Here is a 17,500-nt window from a genome sequence, read left to right as displayed (position 1 = left end):
GTTTGTTTTTTAGAACAGGTTTGATATGGACACGATGTAGAATTCAAAAATGAATAGATCTGGCCTGGTTACAAACAGATATATCCACAGCATGTGCCCATACCTCCCATCAGGCTGCACCGTCTATAGAGATGTCCAGGTCTCTCTCCCAAGCTTCCTTGGTGGGCTGGGCGGTTGGAGGTAGATTGGAAATAAGTGCCTTATAGAAAATAGTAATATGTTTCTTCCTAATCTAAGCTTCCTAATCACATCGGAATTATTCACAAATAAAAAGTTAAACAGCGGACATTTGGACTGAGAGGATTCTACATCAAGCCAAATGGAGACTGGATCTTGTTTAAGCCAGTCAGCTATCACCCGTAGGTGAGCTGCAAGCTGATATAGTCTCACATTAGGAACATCTAAACCACCATCAGAAGCAGCCATTTGAAGTTTTGTCATCTTGAGTCTGGGTCTCCTTTTGCTGCAGATAAAAGCACTTAGCCAGCCTTCCAACACCTTAATAACCCTGTTTGATAAAAGAATAGGGATCATTTGCAGTGGGGAAAGCAATCTGGGTAGAATGTTCATTTGCAGTTGTTCAGCTGTTCATTTTAAAGAGGGAAGTCATGTTCCAGAGTTCAGATTTTATGTCTTTACTCATTTTCAGTTTCTCACAGACAGAATCTCAGGTTATCAGAGCAGAATGGTAGAAGTCAGACTGTTTCCAGAAATCTGATTCACTCAAAGCTCAGAGTTGTGTTTTAATGCTACAAACCCTGATAATGTGTTTGTGATGACTTTATGATGGAAATAATTCTGCTATGTTGGTTTGTTCTTTGTGTTTCTGCTGAACAAGTTTCTCAGAATCTCAACAAAGAACGTTGAGGACAAAAGTTGACTCAGTCGTCTGTCATCACATCAGAATATTTCCTGATGTTCATATTAATGCTGTTCAGGTGTGATGTTGTCCAGTGATCAGTTTGATTTGTGTAGCGTTTGACAGCAGACTGTAAATGTTGAGTGATGGAGGTGAAGCTGACAGGAGCAGGTCCACAGCAGAGACATCATCATCTTTCTACTGGAACTGTTTATACAAAACCAACAAGCAGTAAAGTCTCAGTAAAAACAGACAGAAAATGTTCTTCTGATCCAGATGTTCTCCTGAGAACTTTGTGAAGTCAGATGTGGGATCAGATCACACTGACAGACTGTGGACAGTATGGAGGCCTGAACGTAACTCCATCTTCTGTCCTCCATCTGCAGATTCAACATTTACATTTTATGTGCAGTAGAAACCAGAAGTTTACATACACTGATGAAAAAACACCTAACTTTTTTTTTTCCCTGTCTGACTTTAAATCAAACTAAACTTTTCCTGTTTCAGGTCACTGAGAAAAACCAAAATTATTTATTTTCACTCAGTGCCAGAATAATGAGACAGAATTTTTTGGGGAGAATTTTTAATTACTTTCTTCAAAGTCAGATGTTTTTGTACACTAAGATTACTTATGCCTTTAAACTATATTGGAATGCCCAGATGATGATGTCATGGCTTTGAAAGCTTTTGATAGGTTCATAGACAACATTTTAATGAATTGGAGGCCACCTGTGGATGTATTTTAAGGCACACTTCAAACAAAATGCTTCCTTGTGTGTCATCATGGGAAAATCTAAAGGGTTCTGTGTCCCAGATATGAACATGTTTGGGTACATAATGTGTGTATCAACTCCAGAAGAAAAGCTGAAGACCCTCTGAAGATGCTGGATGAAGCTGGTAAGACAGTGTCATTATCCACAGTGAAATGAGTCCGGTACCCACATGGGCTGAAAGGCTACTCCACGAGGAAGAAGTCATTACTACAAAAGGAACATAAAAAACTCATATTACAGTTTGCAAATGCACACAGGAACATAGACCTTAATTTTTGGAGACTTATCCTGTGGTCTGATGAAATTAAAACTGAACTGTTTTGCCATAATGACCATCGTTACATTGGAAGGAAAAAGGGAGAAGCCTGAGTACACCATCTCAGCTGTGAAGTACATCAGTGGCAGCATCATGTTGTTGGGGTGTTTTGCTGCAGGAGGGACTGGTGCACTTCACAAAATAGATGACATCATGAGAGAAGATTATTTTGGGGAAATATTGAAGCAACATCTCAAGACATCAGCCAGGAAGTTAAAGCTTGGGCACAAAGGGGTCTTCTAGATGGACAATGACCCTAAGCATTCTGTTAAATTAATTACAAAGTGGCTTATGGAGAACAAAGTCAATGTTCTGGAATGACTATCACAAAGTCCTGATCTCAGTTCTGTAGAAAATTTGTGGGCAGAGCTGAAAAGACGTGTGAACAAGGCTGACTAAAACCTGACTCAGTCACACCAGTAACTAAGTAAAATGATAAATGATTAAAAAAAAAGTCAGATTTTATGTCAGACGGTGAGAAAACAAATGTTGTGTCTTTTTCTTCAGTGTGTGTAAACTTCTGGTTTCACCTGTATTTCTATAAAATGGTAACAGATTCGAGGAAGCGTCCAGGTTGGATCCGATCCTCCTGGGAGAGTGAGGCAGGGGAGTAAGGACAGAGCAGAGGCAGGCAGAATCTGAGACCTCCTCCAGAGGTGAGAGTAGGTATTCATGGACAGACAGGAACGACCGGGCAGCACGGCCAGCAGAAACTACAGACACAAGAGAGCACAGGTCAGGTAAAGCATGAGAGCTCCAGCAGACCTGTGTGTGAGCCAAAACACTAACAGCTGAAGCCACTATCTGGCAGGGTGTGGAGTGTGGAGTCGGTTTCTATTGTGGAGGATGAGGGACAGGTGTGCTGCCCGGAGTTCTGCTAATGAGGCTGACTGAAGATTGCAGAAAGCTGCTGGAGAGAGTGAGGGCAGGAGAACAGAGAGAGAGAAAGAACTAAGGAGTGTAGAAGAGGAAGAATAAGGGAGGAGGAATTCAGAATTCAGTTTCATGTCAAATACAGAGATCAGCTGAACCACTGATGTGTCCAAATGTTCTGCTGTCAAATGCATGAAGGAAATATAAAATGTTTGCTTTCATGTTAATATGTTTTGTCATTTATGTGTCTTTACAGACTTTCTGACTGTAGACTCTCAGAGAGTCACTGTGAAATCGTGGCCTCAGCTCTGAAGTCCAACCCCTCCCGTCTGATAGAACTGGACCTGAGTAGAAACAAAATCCAGGATTCAGGAGTGAAGCATCTTTCTGCTGGACTGCAGAGTCCAAACTGTAAACTGGAGACTCTCAGGTCAGTTCACTGTTTTCAATATATTCAGTTCAAATCCTGGTTTGTGGTTCATAAATTTTCAGTGGAAGATTTGAATGAGACAAATCTATGAAGCTGATTTCCACAGAAGAAGAAGGTGATGGAAAAAATGAAAGAATGAAGAGATTTGATGTTGATCTTGTAATGAGAGAGTGGACTGAGGTCAGCAGATGTTACTGATGTGTGGACATGAATAGGTGGATGAATGTTGTGCTGACATGTGGATGATGTGTGTAGAAGGCTGACATGATGATGATCCACAATAAGAGAAGGATAAAGTCACTCTGCTGCTTTTAGAGAAAAGCTGATTGATGAGGACAAAGTAATGTTGAGCTGCACATTCAGAACCTGAACACATCTGATGGATCATCAATGATTTTATCTGCATCTTTTATTCTTTATTCAGATTGGAGGGATGCAGGTTGTCAAAGATCAGCTGTGATTCTCTGGGCTCAGCTCTGAAGTCCAACCCCTCCCATCTGGAACATCTGGTCCTGAGCTCCAACAAGCTGCAGGATTCAGGAGTGAAACATCTGAGTGGTTTTCTGGAGAGTCCAGACTGCATCCTGAAGACTCTGGAGTCAGTTCACTGTCTGTCTGTTACTGTTGTAGATCTGATGTGTTTAATGACAACTGAAGCTCATTTATGTTCAACAGAACTTCCATCCATGAAGCTGTAAATCTGCTGTGCTTCATATTTTCTGTTTTCTTTAGTGTGCTGAGACAAGAGACGAGTGTGTGTAGCAGAAAGTGTTGAAAATGTTCAGTGTTAGTCGTTAAAGTAAATCATGATGAAACTCTGAATGATTTTTTCGTAGTTTCTCTGATGTTCGTGAAGTGCAGGCGGAGAAGAATCATCCGTTGACACTGACTTGATTAATAATAAGTTTATTATAAGAACAAACAGCATCAATCAGACAGAGAGACTGTCTGGGAGGATCCGGCCAAATGAATCTCCCCGAATAGCAACTGGAGGTCACTTTTATATGTTTTAAACAAGTGGAACCATGCCACAACATGTGATTCATATTAGAAGACTAAAAAACAAGAGCCTCATTGATAAACCCTGTTGCGGAATGCACAGGATAATTTCCTAGACACAGGAACTCCTTTCTAAGACAACATTGAGTTCTTTCAGCAAGAAGATTGTCACGGTTCGGGCAGGAGAACCCAGGCAGAGAGCACAGCACTGCGGCGAAACAGGTTTCACAACAGGCTTTATATGGAGGGGTTAGTGGAGGAGTCGGAGGCAGATCCGGGAGGGAGATGTGAGGGAATGTCCTGGGGTGAAGCAGCAGAGCCGGAGGTCTGCGGCGGGAAGCCAGGCATGGATGGTCCGGAGCGGCGAGACGACAGGAGCCCAGCAGGAGGAAACGTTGGAACCGGAAAGCCAAGGACAGCGGATCCAGGGTGGTGAGGCGGCCGGAGGGTTCGGAGGTCCAGGAAGGCGGCAGGAAGGTCCAGAGGTCCAGGAAGGTGGCAGGAAGGTCCAGGGGTCCAGGGAGGAAAAGCCAGGAAGGAGTCCAAAGGGGAACACGAGAGGGAAGGCAGGAAGGGAAGGGGGTCCGGGGAGCTGGGTCGATCTCCGAGGAAAAAACAGGTAAACGTTAGTGCTAATTTTTGAACTCTTAATAGAGTTCAAGGTGCGAGAGCGAAACTGACAGCGTAGTCCAGTTTACAATCTGGTGACGGTTGACTGCAGGAACCAGTCTCTTTATTGCGCGGGGTGTAATCACAGGAATGGCCCGCAGCTGCCCGGAATCTGTGGAAAGACTGATTACCAAGTGGAGCCACCCATGAGGCTGAACTCCACCTGGCACAGCGGAGCCGAGAGAGGGAGAGAGAGAGGGAGAGAGATAAGGAAAAAGGGAGCTGGAAGTCAGGCTGGACAGGGGCAGGAGGAGGCCCTGACAAAGATACACTCCATTCTAACATACAGCACATGTCTCAAGTTAATAAACAGCACACGTCTAACAACACATCAAGCATCACATCTCAGGACAGATACTACAATTTCAAGCAGGAACTTTGTCTCCTCAACTCACATCTTTTATTCTTTATTCAGATTGAGGAACTGCAGGTTGTCAGAGATCAGCTGTGATTCTCTGGTCTCAGCTCTGAAGTCCAACCCCTCCCATCTGGAACATCTGGACCTGAGCCGGAACAACCTGAAGGATTCAGGAGTGAAACATCTGAGTGGTTTTCTGGAGAGTCCAGACTGCATCCTGAAGGATCTGAGGTCAGACATCATGTTTTATTTGTGTGCTGAGATGAATGCGATGTAAAGTTGTGGTGACACTAAACTGCAGCCATCAGGCTGATGTTCTCTATCTTCTACTCTTCAATTCAAACTGACAGCAGCAACTAACAGTTGTTTGTATTATTGATGGAGCTGTCAGTTATTTCAGTAGTTTAGTTCATCAAATGTTAAAAACTGAAAAATGTTGATCCCAGTTTGTCAGAGTTGAAGGTGACGTCTTCAAATGTCTGGTTTTGTTCCAGCAACATTTTAAAACCACAAATATTCAGTTTAATGTGACAGAAAACATAAAGTCGTGGTTAGCGCCTTGAATGGCAACTTCCACCATCAGTGTGTGAATGTGATGTATAATGTAAAGTGCTTTGAGTATCGCTTCAGGTAAAGTGCTTTATAAATTCAGACCATTTACCATTTTCTCTGGTTTGAGTCATTCGAAGTGAAGATGTTTGTGTTTGAGAAAACAGTTTGAAGACATCACCTGGTCCTCTGAAAACTGTGATGGATACTTTCCACTATCAATGACAGATGGATCAATAATGAAATCATGTGAATGTAGAGTCCTGATTGAAACGTCTCCATGGTTCCAGAACATGAAGATATTTTCGAGCCTGGAGCCTCATTTTGTCCACGTTTCCTTCTTGTGTGTTTGTGTGACTCTGAGCAGAAAGTGAAAAAAATGTCAGTGTTTTTCCTTGTGTTTGTTGCTCAGCATGAGTTTGTGTGGATGGAGCCACTGGTGGAGCTGCAGAGTTTCAGAGCTGAAGTCACTCCGTCTTTATTGAAGCAGCAGCATGTTGTCATTAATATTAATGAGAGCTCTTCTTCACTGCTTCTGTTGGACTGTTTGAAGCTGCATCCTGTTGGCTTCTGCTGTTTGGAGTTTCCATTTTCTAAACTTGGACATTCTGAAGCTTCTTCATCTCTGAACTCATGATGAAACTCTGAATGATTTCAAGCAGGAACTTTGTCTCCTCAACTCACATCTTTTATTCTTTCTTCAGATTGATGAGCTGCAGGTTGTCAGAGATCAGCTGTGATTCTCTGGTCTCAGCTCTGGAGTCCAACCCCTCCCATCTGGAACATCTGAACCTGAGTGACAACAACCTGCAGGATTCAGGAGTGAAACATCTGAGTGGTTTTCTGGAGAATCCAGACTGCATCCTGAAGACTCTGGAGTCAGTTCACTGTCTGTCTGTTATTGTTGTAGATCTGATGTGTTTAATGACAACTGAAGCTCATTTATGTTCAACAGAACTTCCTTCCATGAAGCTGTAAATCTGCTGTGGTTCATATTTTCTGTTTTCTTTAGTGTGTTGAGACAAGAGACGAGTGTTTGTAACAGAAAGTGTAGAAAATGTTCAGTGTTAGTTGTTAAAGTAAATGAATGTTTGTAATTTGAGCTGAAGAGTCACATCTGGATCCAGAAGATCTTCTGAACTCAGATCAGTTTAAAATGACAAAATTTAGTGAGTGAAGTAAATATTTGTTTGGTTTGTGTTGAGTTTTGTTTGACTGATCCTGATCCTGTTGATGATGCAGCATGTTACTGATGTGTGGACATGAATAGGTGGATGAATGTTGTGCTGACATGTGGATGATGTGTGTAGAAGGCTGACATGATGATGATCCACAATAAGAGAAGGACAAAGTCACTCTGCTGGTTTTAGAGAAAAGCTGATTGATGAGGACAAAGTAATGTTGATCTGCACATTCAGAACCTGAACACATCTGATGGATCATCAATGATTTTATACACATCTTTTATTCTTTATTCAGATTGAAGCTCTGCAGTTTGTCAAACATCAGCTGTGATTCTCTGGTCTCAGCTCTGAAGTCCAACCCCTCCCATCTGGAACATCTGAACCTGAGAGGAAACTACCTGCAGGATTCATCAATGAAACATCTGTTAGATCTTAAGGAGAGTCCAGACTGCATCCTGAAGACTCTGAGGTCAGTAGAAGGTTCCATCAGTCTGTCCTGCTTCCAGCAGTTTTCTACTAAACACAGTCGGTATCAAAGCAAAGATCCAGTGTCTCCTGTAAACCTGCAGCTTCTCAGTGAAGCTGTGAGAGCAGAATGGAGACAGAAACACAGAGACAGCAGTCAGCCAATCAGAGGAGCCACAAGCTTGTTGTCATGGTGTGTTTGAGCGGATTTGAAGCCGACTGTTGTTGTGTTGATGTGTTGAGGAAATAAAGCTGATTCCAGCTGTCAGCCTTCCAGATGTGCAGAGACAGTGGTCCTCCTTCATCAGAGTGTCCATCAGATCTGATCTCACTGTTTGTTGTCTCATTTCAACAGTGATCAGCTGATCAGTGTGATGTTTGTCACAGCTCTGAGATCACTGAGACTGAAGCCTGCAAACCAGCAGCTCTTATTTCACAGCAGCATCATCACATGTAGGAACCATGAGGTGTTTCTACAGAGCAGAAGCTCTGCTCAGGTCCAGCAGTCACATCTGGATCAGTGTCCTTTCCAGTTCCTTAATACCAAGTATGCAAGTCTGTACTTGATGAGAACTTATCTTGGTTCATGTTCAAACATGAGCGTACTTGATGACGTCACCACCTCGTCTCATCTGAACGATTATCTTTACCGTGAAAAACAACAAAATGGAATCAGATATAAAAACACAGCCCTATATGTTCATGTTTTAATACAACAGTTTATACAACAGTTAATGGATGCATGCATTCAGGTTTGTCAGATTGTTATAAATCTTCAATTCATCTTTAGAGGCGTTGATTTATTGACAACTGAACTGAACCGTCTTATTCTCAGTTCTATCAATGATCATAAAAACTTTTCTGAAACTGATCACTGAAACATATTAAACCTTCACCAGGACTCCTCATGATGTAGAACTGTTTTATAGGAGCACATGTTTTATCTGAATACACCTCATGAACAGGGATGGATGGTTTACAGTTTATTATTAACACTAAAATACATGAATCTACATCCAGAGCTGATGTTTGTCCTCCAACATCCAGAAGTTTATAGTCCGACAGATACACAAACATCACTACACTTTAATGTGATCACCAGGACTTCTGGATGCTGAACATCATCACTGATTAATGAGAGAAGATTTCATGTCAGCTGCTTTATTCAGAACCTGAACACAGGTGAACTCCTACAGGTGAGCTCCTACAGGTGAACTCCTACAGGTGAGCTCCTACAGGTGAGCTCTTCTTCTGCCTGTCAGGTAATAAAACAGAAACATTTTCAAACATCAGCAGCATCTGATCAAACAGGTCTGACTAAAAGAAGATTAAATTCTGGCTTTCATGATTCAATTCATTTTTTGAACACAGTTAAAATATTTAACTGCAAAATGATGAAATACATTGAATCATTTTCTGTCCTTCAGTTTCATGAACAGCATCCTGCTGGTCCAGATGCTGAAGATGGAGCTGCTGATGTTCTGTCTGTGGAGTCTCCCAGCAGTCAGTGAGGATCTGGGTTTCTTCAGATGTCCTCTAATAAAATACAGCTGAAATATTATTTTAATGCACAGTAACAGTCATAAGAGTAGAACAAAGTTGTACTACAGGTAATGAAGACAGACAAGAATTCAGAAGTACGAAGTCGGTGATGGTGTCCAACATTGAATAACAATAGAAAGTTATGAACCTTAACTTTGACCTCATTCAAACCAATTTTCCTGTGAACAATAAAAAAATACACTGAGACCAAAATGTGATTGTTAGAGACCCATAAAACTACTAATATCCTGTTTAACCGCTATAGAAGCGTCAGAGCAGCAGATTGTAAAGTCTGGTCCAGATAAGGAGCTCTGCAGTGAGGCTGACCGTCCATCATAGCTGTCTAACCTGGACGCTCACATCTCTGAAATCATTGGAGAAAATTTTTAATCAAGGCTTAATTTTGATAAAATGACCACATATTTGACATTTATAAAACTACTTTCTCACCTGAAATAATCTTCAAGCCACATTTTGTGTCACAATAACTTTATTATTCCCAACAATACTTGTGTTTCCTCTGAAAGTTTCCTCCTCGGTCTTTGCTGCTGGTCTAAATGCATTATGGGTTATTTTGCTGCTGAAGTCCACACTAGTCTGGTCTGATGATCCTCCATAATGTGGGCAGGGCCATAGCCAGGATTTTGGAATAGGTGAGGTCTGTGATGCGCGCGCAAAGCGCGCGCCGAAAATTTTTCAATGTTTTTTAAAAATATTTATTTTTATATATTTTTTTTAGGCTACAAGTCACACAAGATGTTTGTTGTTTAAATATCTTTTAATGATGTGAAATCAGCATTTTCCAAACAAAAATGTATATTTTTTCAAAAAAACAAATCAACTTTTTACATCAAAGGCTAGCTGAATCCTCCTGTGACCAGAGGCATCCCACCGTCGAAGGATATTCTCCCGGTTCACCTCCACTTTCTGATGCACATGCATCATCGCCAGGCCTGTCAGTCTGTCGTTGGACATGGTAGATCTAAGCCATGTCTTAAGTCTTCGCATGGCTGAGAATGACCTCTCACAGGCACAAGTCGTCACTGGCAAGGTTAGAAATATCTTCAACATACATTGTATGTTGTCTGATGAGCCAGGCGCTCATCAAAAAAAAAAAAAAAAAGCGCGGGACGCGCTCTCCGCTGTGGATAAAAGTAATTAAACTCTTTGATCAGATGATCTGACAGGCCGAACTAGTGCCGAATTATCTAAAAAATATATATTGTGGTCACCTTGGTGTAGATGGGCGGGGATGTGGTCTACAAAGTGCTAATAATAAAAACACTAGTTTTTGAACGGGGTTTGGCCCGCTGCCAAGCGCGTCACAGGGCGCATTTGCGGGTACGTGCATCAGCTGATCAAACAGCTTTTCACCGCAACACGCACACAGGCACAAACAGAACACAAAGCCCATGGATGTTTACCACAATTTACAATTTACAAGCACGTTTCACAGAGAGGTTTCAAGTTTTTATGAGTTTATGTTTTATTCAGTTGGGCATATTTGGCGAAAAAAAAAAAACTCGGAAAAAATAGGTGAGGTCCGGACCTCGCTGACCTCATACCTGGCTACGGCCATGAATGTGGGCGGAGCCAGAACACATCCGGGTGTTTCATCTGTTCTTGGTCAGATACGTACGTTGAATTGGAACTGTAATAGAAATTTCAGCCAACCCCTTTATTCTGCTGCTTTACTGTTACTGACGGCTGAGTTGGATTTTTGTCTTGACACATGCAGATAAAGATGAGTAGAAGTGGATCCAGTTCATCCCAATGACCATTTATTGCTTGAACGAATATACAGATAAGATGAAAATAAAATAACAAAGCTTTAAACTTCAGAGTCTTATTAGAAGGCCTCGTTCCTTCTTGCAGCCACATGGTCAAAAAACCTTTTCCTTCCTCAGCCTCATCCAGATGTTGTGACAGCTGGTCTTGGGTTCCACCTACAGCTTCCTCAAGGACACACCTTCACACTCTCTCTCTCCCATTCATATCCACGTACTAATAAAAAGAAAAAACGGGTGAAAATCAACATAAATTTCAGTTTGGATCCTACAGGAACATTACTTGGTCTCTGACTGATGACGTTTTACAAGTACACGAGAACTCAAGTATGGACAAGTACACATACTGAGAAATGGAGGTTGTGTCTGATTCCATCCAGATGTGCTGACTGACAGCCTCCATGTTGGTTTGTCAGCTGAAACTTGAGGACCAGATGAGATGTTGCTGCTCTTTATCCTGATGAGCTGCTGATCAAACTCATTGATCTCCTCTCTTCTTTCTTCTTCTCTCTGCAGATGGGGGTGGTTCTGATCAGGACGGTGTTTGTGGTGAGAGGATGAAGTGTGTCCTGATGATCCAGAGGTTGAAGCCGCAGCAGCTGGTGTGTAGAGACTCTGACTGGACCATGTTACTGGGAGGTGGACTGGGAACCAGTGTAAAGTGTGTTGTTATCACTGTGTAGTTTAGTGTTGCAGCTCCACACTGTGAATGATGGAGAACTGCAGTTAATGTTGACATGAAACGTTGGAGGTTGATGTCAGGTTGCAGAGTGTGCAGTAAGTTTCAGGATGTTTGTGTCAGTGCAGGATTATATTTCATTTGACTTTCTATTTCCAGCTGCAGTCAAAGTTGTTGAGCTTCTCTACCTGCAACACATTGAGCTGATGAGAACAAAGTGTCCTGGAAACATGTCAGCTGAAGCCTTGGAGCCCAGAGAGACTTTAATGAAGCACATTTTACTGGGTTTTGATCACATCATGTTGAGGAGACAAACAGCTCTGAAGATGAATCCAGTTTAGTCCTCAAAGGTCCAGAAGCAGCTTGTTGAGCTCAGAGTTCATATTTAATGTCAACATCCTTTGACCTTTCTGAGCTCCAGTAAATGTTTCTTCTAGTTTCTCTCTTCTTCACCTTCACTCGGTTCCTCGTGGTCAGAAGCTTCCAGATCACTGATATTCTTTGTTTTCTGAGCTGCTGCTTTCTTTAAATCCCTCCAAAGATTTTAACTGGGATTAAATCCAGGACTGAGACGAATCCTTCCAGGACTTTCCAGGAAGGATTTCTGAAGCAGGCTTTGGTGGACGTTTGCTTTGGATGCTGGTCCTGCTGAAAGTCCAGTGAGCTTCAGTTTCCTCACATTGTTCTTGTAACTGTCCTGGTGTTTGAGAGAATCCATGCTGCTGCTCACACGCTCCAGTTTAGCAGCTTCAAAGCCACCAACAGGACTGTTGATGCTGTTCTTCTGGTCCTTCTGCCTCCAGACGTTCTGCCCAAACAGTCCACTTTAGTCTCATCAGTCCATCAGAGTCCCAGAACTTTTTTTCTTTAAATATGTCCTTTTTATATTCTTAATTTTGAAACAGTGTAAAAATCAGAAGAGTGCCTCATTCAGAAGAATGATGGGTTGATTATTTTTTGGGAAAATGTCTTTTTTATACATTTTTATAAGTTGGTTGTTTCTTTAAATAAGTCCTTTTTATATTCTTTGATGTTGAACAATGAATACTGGTCTGATATGATTCAGGAGGAGAGGAGTGATTGATTGTGTTTTTCAAATGCATATTCCTGAACCTTTGTTTTAGAAGTGACCACTAGAGGGCAGCACCTCACTGGGAGCAGTGAGGGCCTTGGTTACCAGAGGGGTCAGTTGGTTAAGGTTTACTATTACTATATAAATGAGAATGCTTTCAAGGTTTTGATTACTGTGAAATGTAGATGTTTACAGAAGAGTTTGATCACCCTGGAAGATAGGGGATTACTAAACTAGTCAGTAATCTGGAGCTAAGATAGGTTAGTATTAAATAATGCCCGCAGAGGTTCATTAGCTCTGTATATATTTTGGGGGAATTTCTTGTAAGTCTGTGCTCATTGTGCAGAAATGTACAGTGTGGGTGGCAGAGAATCTTAGACACTGACACCAGATTCTCCCATTTCCCGACCGGAGGCCTGTGCTGAGCGGCGGATGGAACAAATACATTAACAGAAAGTTGAGACTGGGTGAAAGGGCTCAACAGAGAAAGCTGGGGGGTTTGGTTCCTCCAGTGCACGCAGGGGCCATGAGGTCGGTGCATGGGGGAGTGCACAAGTGAGGAGGGGGGAGGATGTTTGCTGTAAATCGCATATGTAAATTAAAGTGTGCCGTCAACACGTATGTAAACAGAATATGATGTCACCACATATGCAGAGTCAAGAGAGTTGTGATGTATAAAATGCACCTGTTGGAAGGAATTTGTGGGAGTTGTTGCGGGGTAGTCACCTGATGCAACCCAGACATCAGTCTGAGCAGAAGGGGGGATTACCACGTAACTTTGGACGGGTGGATTAACTTGATCTGCAAAGAATAACTGTTCTGATGGAATTATGGATTAAAGGAACGACTCTTTCTGCATTGTTGGAGGATTACAGAACTGTGATCTGGAAACAGCACTGACTGATGGAACATTACTGGACTCCATTATTTCAAAGGAATAACACCAGAGTGGATTACAACAAAGTTTATTGGCCCAAACAACAAAATTGGATCAAAAAAAAAAAATTGGAGCAGCAGCACATTTTCAGTTTACCAGTTTTACTGTCTGTTGGTTTGTTTTAATCAGTTTTCAGTTCAGTAATTGGGATCTTCAGCTGATCAGACCAACAGACACTGAAGGACTCCAACAGCTGTTCACTAAGTAAACGTTTATTTATTTATTGGTGCCAGTTTTAAGGCTTTAAATGCAGTTTTAGAGTCAAATATAATGTGTGCAGTGAAGCCCAGAAGTTGGTGCAGTTTATTTGTGTGTGTTGACCAGAGAAGAGACTCAGCATCCAGTAAATACTGAAGTGTGTTGTGTTCCTGTAATGTTGGACATGAAGGTAATAAAACTGGTTCACGTTAATGGAACGTTTAGGGAACTTCAAAGTGATTAAAACGGGAACGTTGAGGTTCTACGTTGTCAGTAATCAGCTTTAACTTGAGACTCAAACAGACTCTGATAGTTCTGAAGTGACATCAGTTGCATGAGTTTGTTGAAAATGGTCTCATTTGTTGTTGTGATGTTTGCTGCTGCCTCATTTTAAAAGCTGATGATCCGTGTTGAAGACCAGTTTAGTTCTAGTATCAGAAGTAAAGAAGGAGAATAGAAGTGTAGTGCTGCTGCCTCTAAAGATGAAGGAAGAAGAAAATAACTGAGTCTTTCAAACACATCAACATTTGTACATTCTTTACATGGGACATTTTACATTTTATTTTTTACAATTGTTTATTTTTATTTACTGCATATTTTTGCTCATTTCTCTGTTTTTATGGTGGTGGAAACTGGACTCTTTCTGCTGTAGCGACCGCTTTTCCCCTCAGTGATAAATCAAGCATTTCTATTCTGTTCTATTTATGCCTGGAACTTTATTTTCCAGCCATGAAATAATAAAATAATCACAGATAATGGAAATATAAACAGCAGAGAAAACCTCTGAGAAGGATTTCTTGAAAAGGCTGTGAGGGAAAAGCAGCTTTTGACCCTGAAACATCAGGATGGACTCTGTAACATCTGCATCTGACAGCATCAAGTCAACCACAGAGAAAAGACTAAAGACATTTCTGATTTTTTTTTCTAGTTTTTCACTTTCAGGGCTTCAGTTCCTTAAACTGCATTAAACAGCTGAACTCCTCCTCAGTGCTTCCATGGACCGTTTGTTGGTCGTTGCTGTTCTACTGACTCTGACTTTTGCTCTGTTTTTATCAGCAAACATCTTTAAAAGTATTTTTCTCTTCCATCCAGTTGATGAAGCTCTTCAGCATCATTTCTCTTCCAGCAGGTCTGGACAGACGACATGATGATCACAAACACTTTTTATCATTTTATCAAAGTGCTACATTTAAGATATAAAACGGATAAAACCAAAACAATCATGTAATAAAAACAGAGCAATCAGATAAAATAACAATAAAAATAGAAACATTCAGAGGCATGTTTAATTAAAAGCTTTTGTGATGGTTAATGTTGTAAATAAGTTTGATTGGTTTTTCTACTAGTTCACAGTGCCCTCTAGTGGCGAGAGTTAAGATGAAGCTCAGTATGTAACTGTCATGGCCGAAGTGCAGCTATTGAAGAGCTGAAATGGAACAAATGTCTGTTTTCTTTCCTTGACGATGTGCTGGACCGAGGAGGAGGAAAAGTGAAAGAGATCAGGAGCAGGGCCGGACTGGGAAAGAAATTCAGGCCGGGAGATTTCAATCAGTCAGGCCACTTCCGCCACCGCAAGGGTTGTGTCACGTGGGATAATGCACCAAAATTTTGTTTTTTTTCCTTCCAAAAATAAGCCTTTTACAGTTATGTTATAGCAATTACAACACTACTAAACAGACAGTAAGTCTATTAAACACAACCATAACGACAGCTCCATACAGTCCAGTACTTTTCTCTTCTGTAATCTCTTCACTCCCCTCACCAATTTTTCCAATGTTTTCCTTTTCCTATTATTTATATAACATGTGGAATTAAAAATATATATTATTTTGACAGCAAATCGTTTAGATGTCAGCTGGTCATAGCTAATAGTATATGCAAACACCAATGTTCATTTTATAACTGAAAATTGTAAGTCAACTGCCTATCCTACATGAAGAGGGGGTCTCAAACGTTTTCAGGCTTCCTGCAACCCACCTGACACCTGTGGAGCTTATTTGGGCCTGATAACTGACAAAATGAAACAAAGTTTTCTAATCTAGTCAAGCAAATCAATAATATACCAATCATTTTTTAATTATATTTTGGCCTTTGAGGTCTGATGATGCATTTGTGAGAAGAACCGACCGTTTGTAAACTTACTTGAAGTAGCAGCATCATTTATTTTCAACTGTACACTGCTGGACCTGGGTGGGGGTTGATGAAACGTGTGTTATTTTATAACACTTTGCCCCTTCCTCCTCGAGCAACCTTTTTTTCTTCTCCATCTCCCTCTCATGTCCACCTTTTCTCTTCGTCTTTTCTCGTTTTTTGCCGCCAGCTTTCTCAGGGTGCTCCATAATCTTCACTCCTTCCACTCTCTGGCCTCACTCTCATATCACCGCTCTGCAGTGCTGCTTCCCCGTTCTGGCTATGAAGGGGCGGGCCATAAAGCAACTAACCAATCATGGCACGTTTCTTCTAAAAAAATGTCACTTTGACCAATCCCTATCCTTCTGATTTAGAGCTCAGAGCACTTGCTTTGTGTGAGTGACAGGAGGGTGGGCGTGTACTCTGTAAGGCTTCTGGCGCTGCAGTCTCTGGCCTGTCTGCCAAAAAGCCGATCAACTTTTTTTCATTGGCCTGCCAGTCCGTGACTGGCCTGTCCAGGCAGGCCACCGGGAAAAGTCCTGCCTCTCCCGATTGCCAGTCCGGGGCTGAATCCCAAACCGCCCCCGACACACTTTCCCTACACACTACCCCTCCGCTTGCACGTTCCCGTGGAGGGTCCTCCATATTAAGGGCCGTCCCAAACCGCGTAGTGCGGAGGGAGAGTGGACTGTTCAGCCCTTAAATAGCGAGTCTGCATCGATGCTCACTCTGGACAACTTTTTCAGGAAGTGCAACGTCGAAATGGAGGAGGAAACAACATATCGATGTAAGTTCCACATGCGTCCATTATTTCTCCCACGCCTTTTTCACACTGAGAACATCACAAAAAGAGTGATGTAAAAAGATAAATCAAAAGAAACAAATCTTCTTCTCTGCTGACGTTTGATTTAATTGTGCACCCCCTGACACCTTAAAATTTGAACACAACTGACAGAATTCATTTATTCATTTGTTGGATTTGAAATGCCAGATAATAGGATTTGAAAACATGTGGGATGACTTCAAATTATTTGAAGCAGAATGTAGCCCCTACATCATTGCCTGCAACCTGTGCCACAGTGCTACAGCCATGCACAGTAGGCGTCTTTGTGTTACCATGGCGATGACGTCTTCCGTTTTCCGGTGAGGCGACAGGGCGCCCCATTCCTGACGATCGTATTTATACCCTCCCCCTTCAACAATACACACGTGGACAAAATTGTTGGTACCCCTCAGTTAAAGAAGGAAAAACCCACAATTCTCACTGAAATCACTTGAAACTCACAAAAGTAACAATAAATAAAAATTTATTGAAAATTAAATAATCAAAATCAGCCATCACTTTTGAATTGTTGATTAACATAATTATTTAAAAAAACAAACTAATGAAATAGGGCTGGACAAAAATGATGGTACCCATAACTTAATATTTTGTTGCACAACCTTTTGAGGCAATCACTGCAATTAAACGATTTCTGTATTTGTCAATGAGCGTTCTGCAGCTGTCAACAGGTATTTTGGCCCACTCCTCATGAGCAAACAGCTCCAGTTGTCTCAGGTTTGATGAGTGTCTTCTCCAAATGGCATGTTTCAGCTCCTTCCACATGTGTTCAATGGGATTCAGATCTGGGCTCATAGAAGGCCACTTTAGAATAGTCCAACGCTTTTCTCTCAGCCATT

The 17,500-nt window shown here is 41.6% G+C and overlaps 2 protein-coding genes across 11 annotated transcripts in view; one reads left to right on the top strand and one right to left on the bottom strand.

The window, feature by feature from the left end:
* Positions 1-17,500, bottom strand: part of LOC110969967 (NACHT, LRR and PYD domains-containing protein 12-like) — a 386,884-nt gene that overhangs the window by 216,790 nt on the left and 152,594 nt on the right. The gene's annotated exons all lie outside the window — the stretch shown is intronic.
* Positions 1-17,500, top strand: part of LOC110968364 (NACHT, LRR and PYD domains-containing protein 12-like) — a 290,019-nt gene that overhangs the window by 242,801 nt on the left and 29,718 nt on the right. The window contains exons 7-10 of the mRNA XM_051942229.1: positions 3,676-3,849; positions 5,335-5,508; positions 6,531-6,704; positions 7,306-7,479. Coding sequence (XP_051798189.1) covers positions 3,676-3,849; positions 5,335-5,508; positions 6,531-6,704; positions 7,306-7,479 — 696 coding nt within the window. The remainder of the gene's footprint in view (positions 1-3,675; positions 3,850-5,334; positions 5,509-6,530; positions 6,705-7,305; positions 7,480-17,500) is intronic.

The sequence above is a fragment of the Acanthochromis polyacanthus genome, chromosome 22 (genome assembly GCF_021347895.1).
Source record: "Acanthochromis polyacanthus isolate Apoly-LR-REF ecotype Palm Island chromosome 22, KAUST_Apoly_ChrSc, whole genome shotgun sequence".
Lineage (NCBI taxonomy): Eukaryota > Metazoa > Chordata > Actinopteri > Pomacentridae > Acanthochromis > Acanthochromis polyacanthus.
Note: the sequence above shows the minus strand (reverse complement) of the source record. Positions and strands in the feature narration are given on the sequence as shown.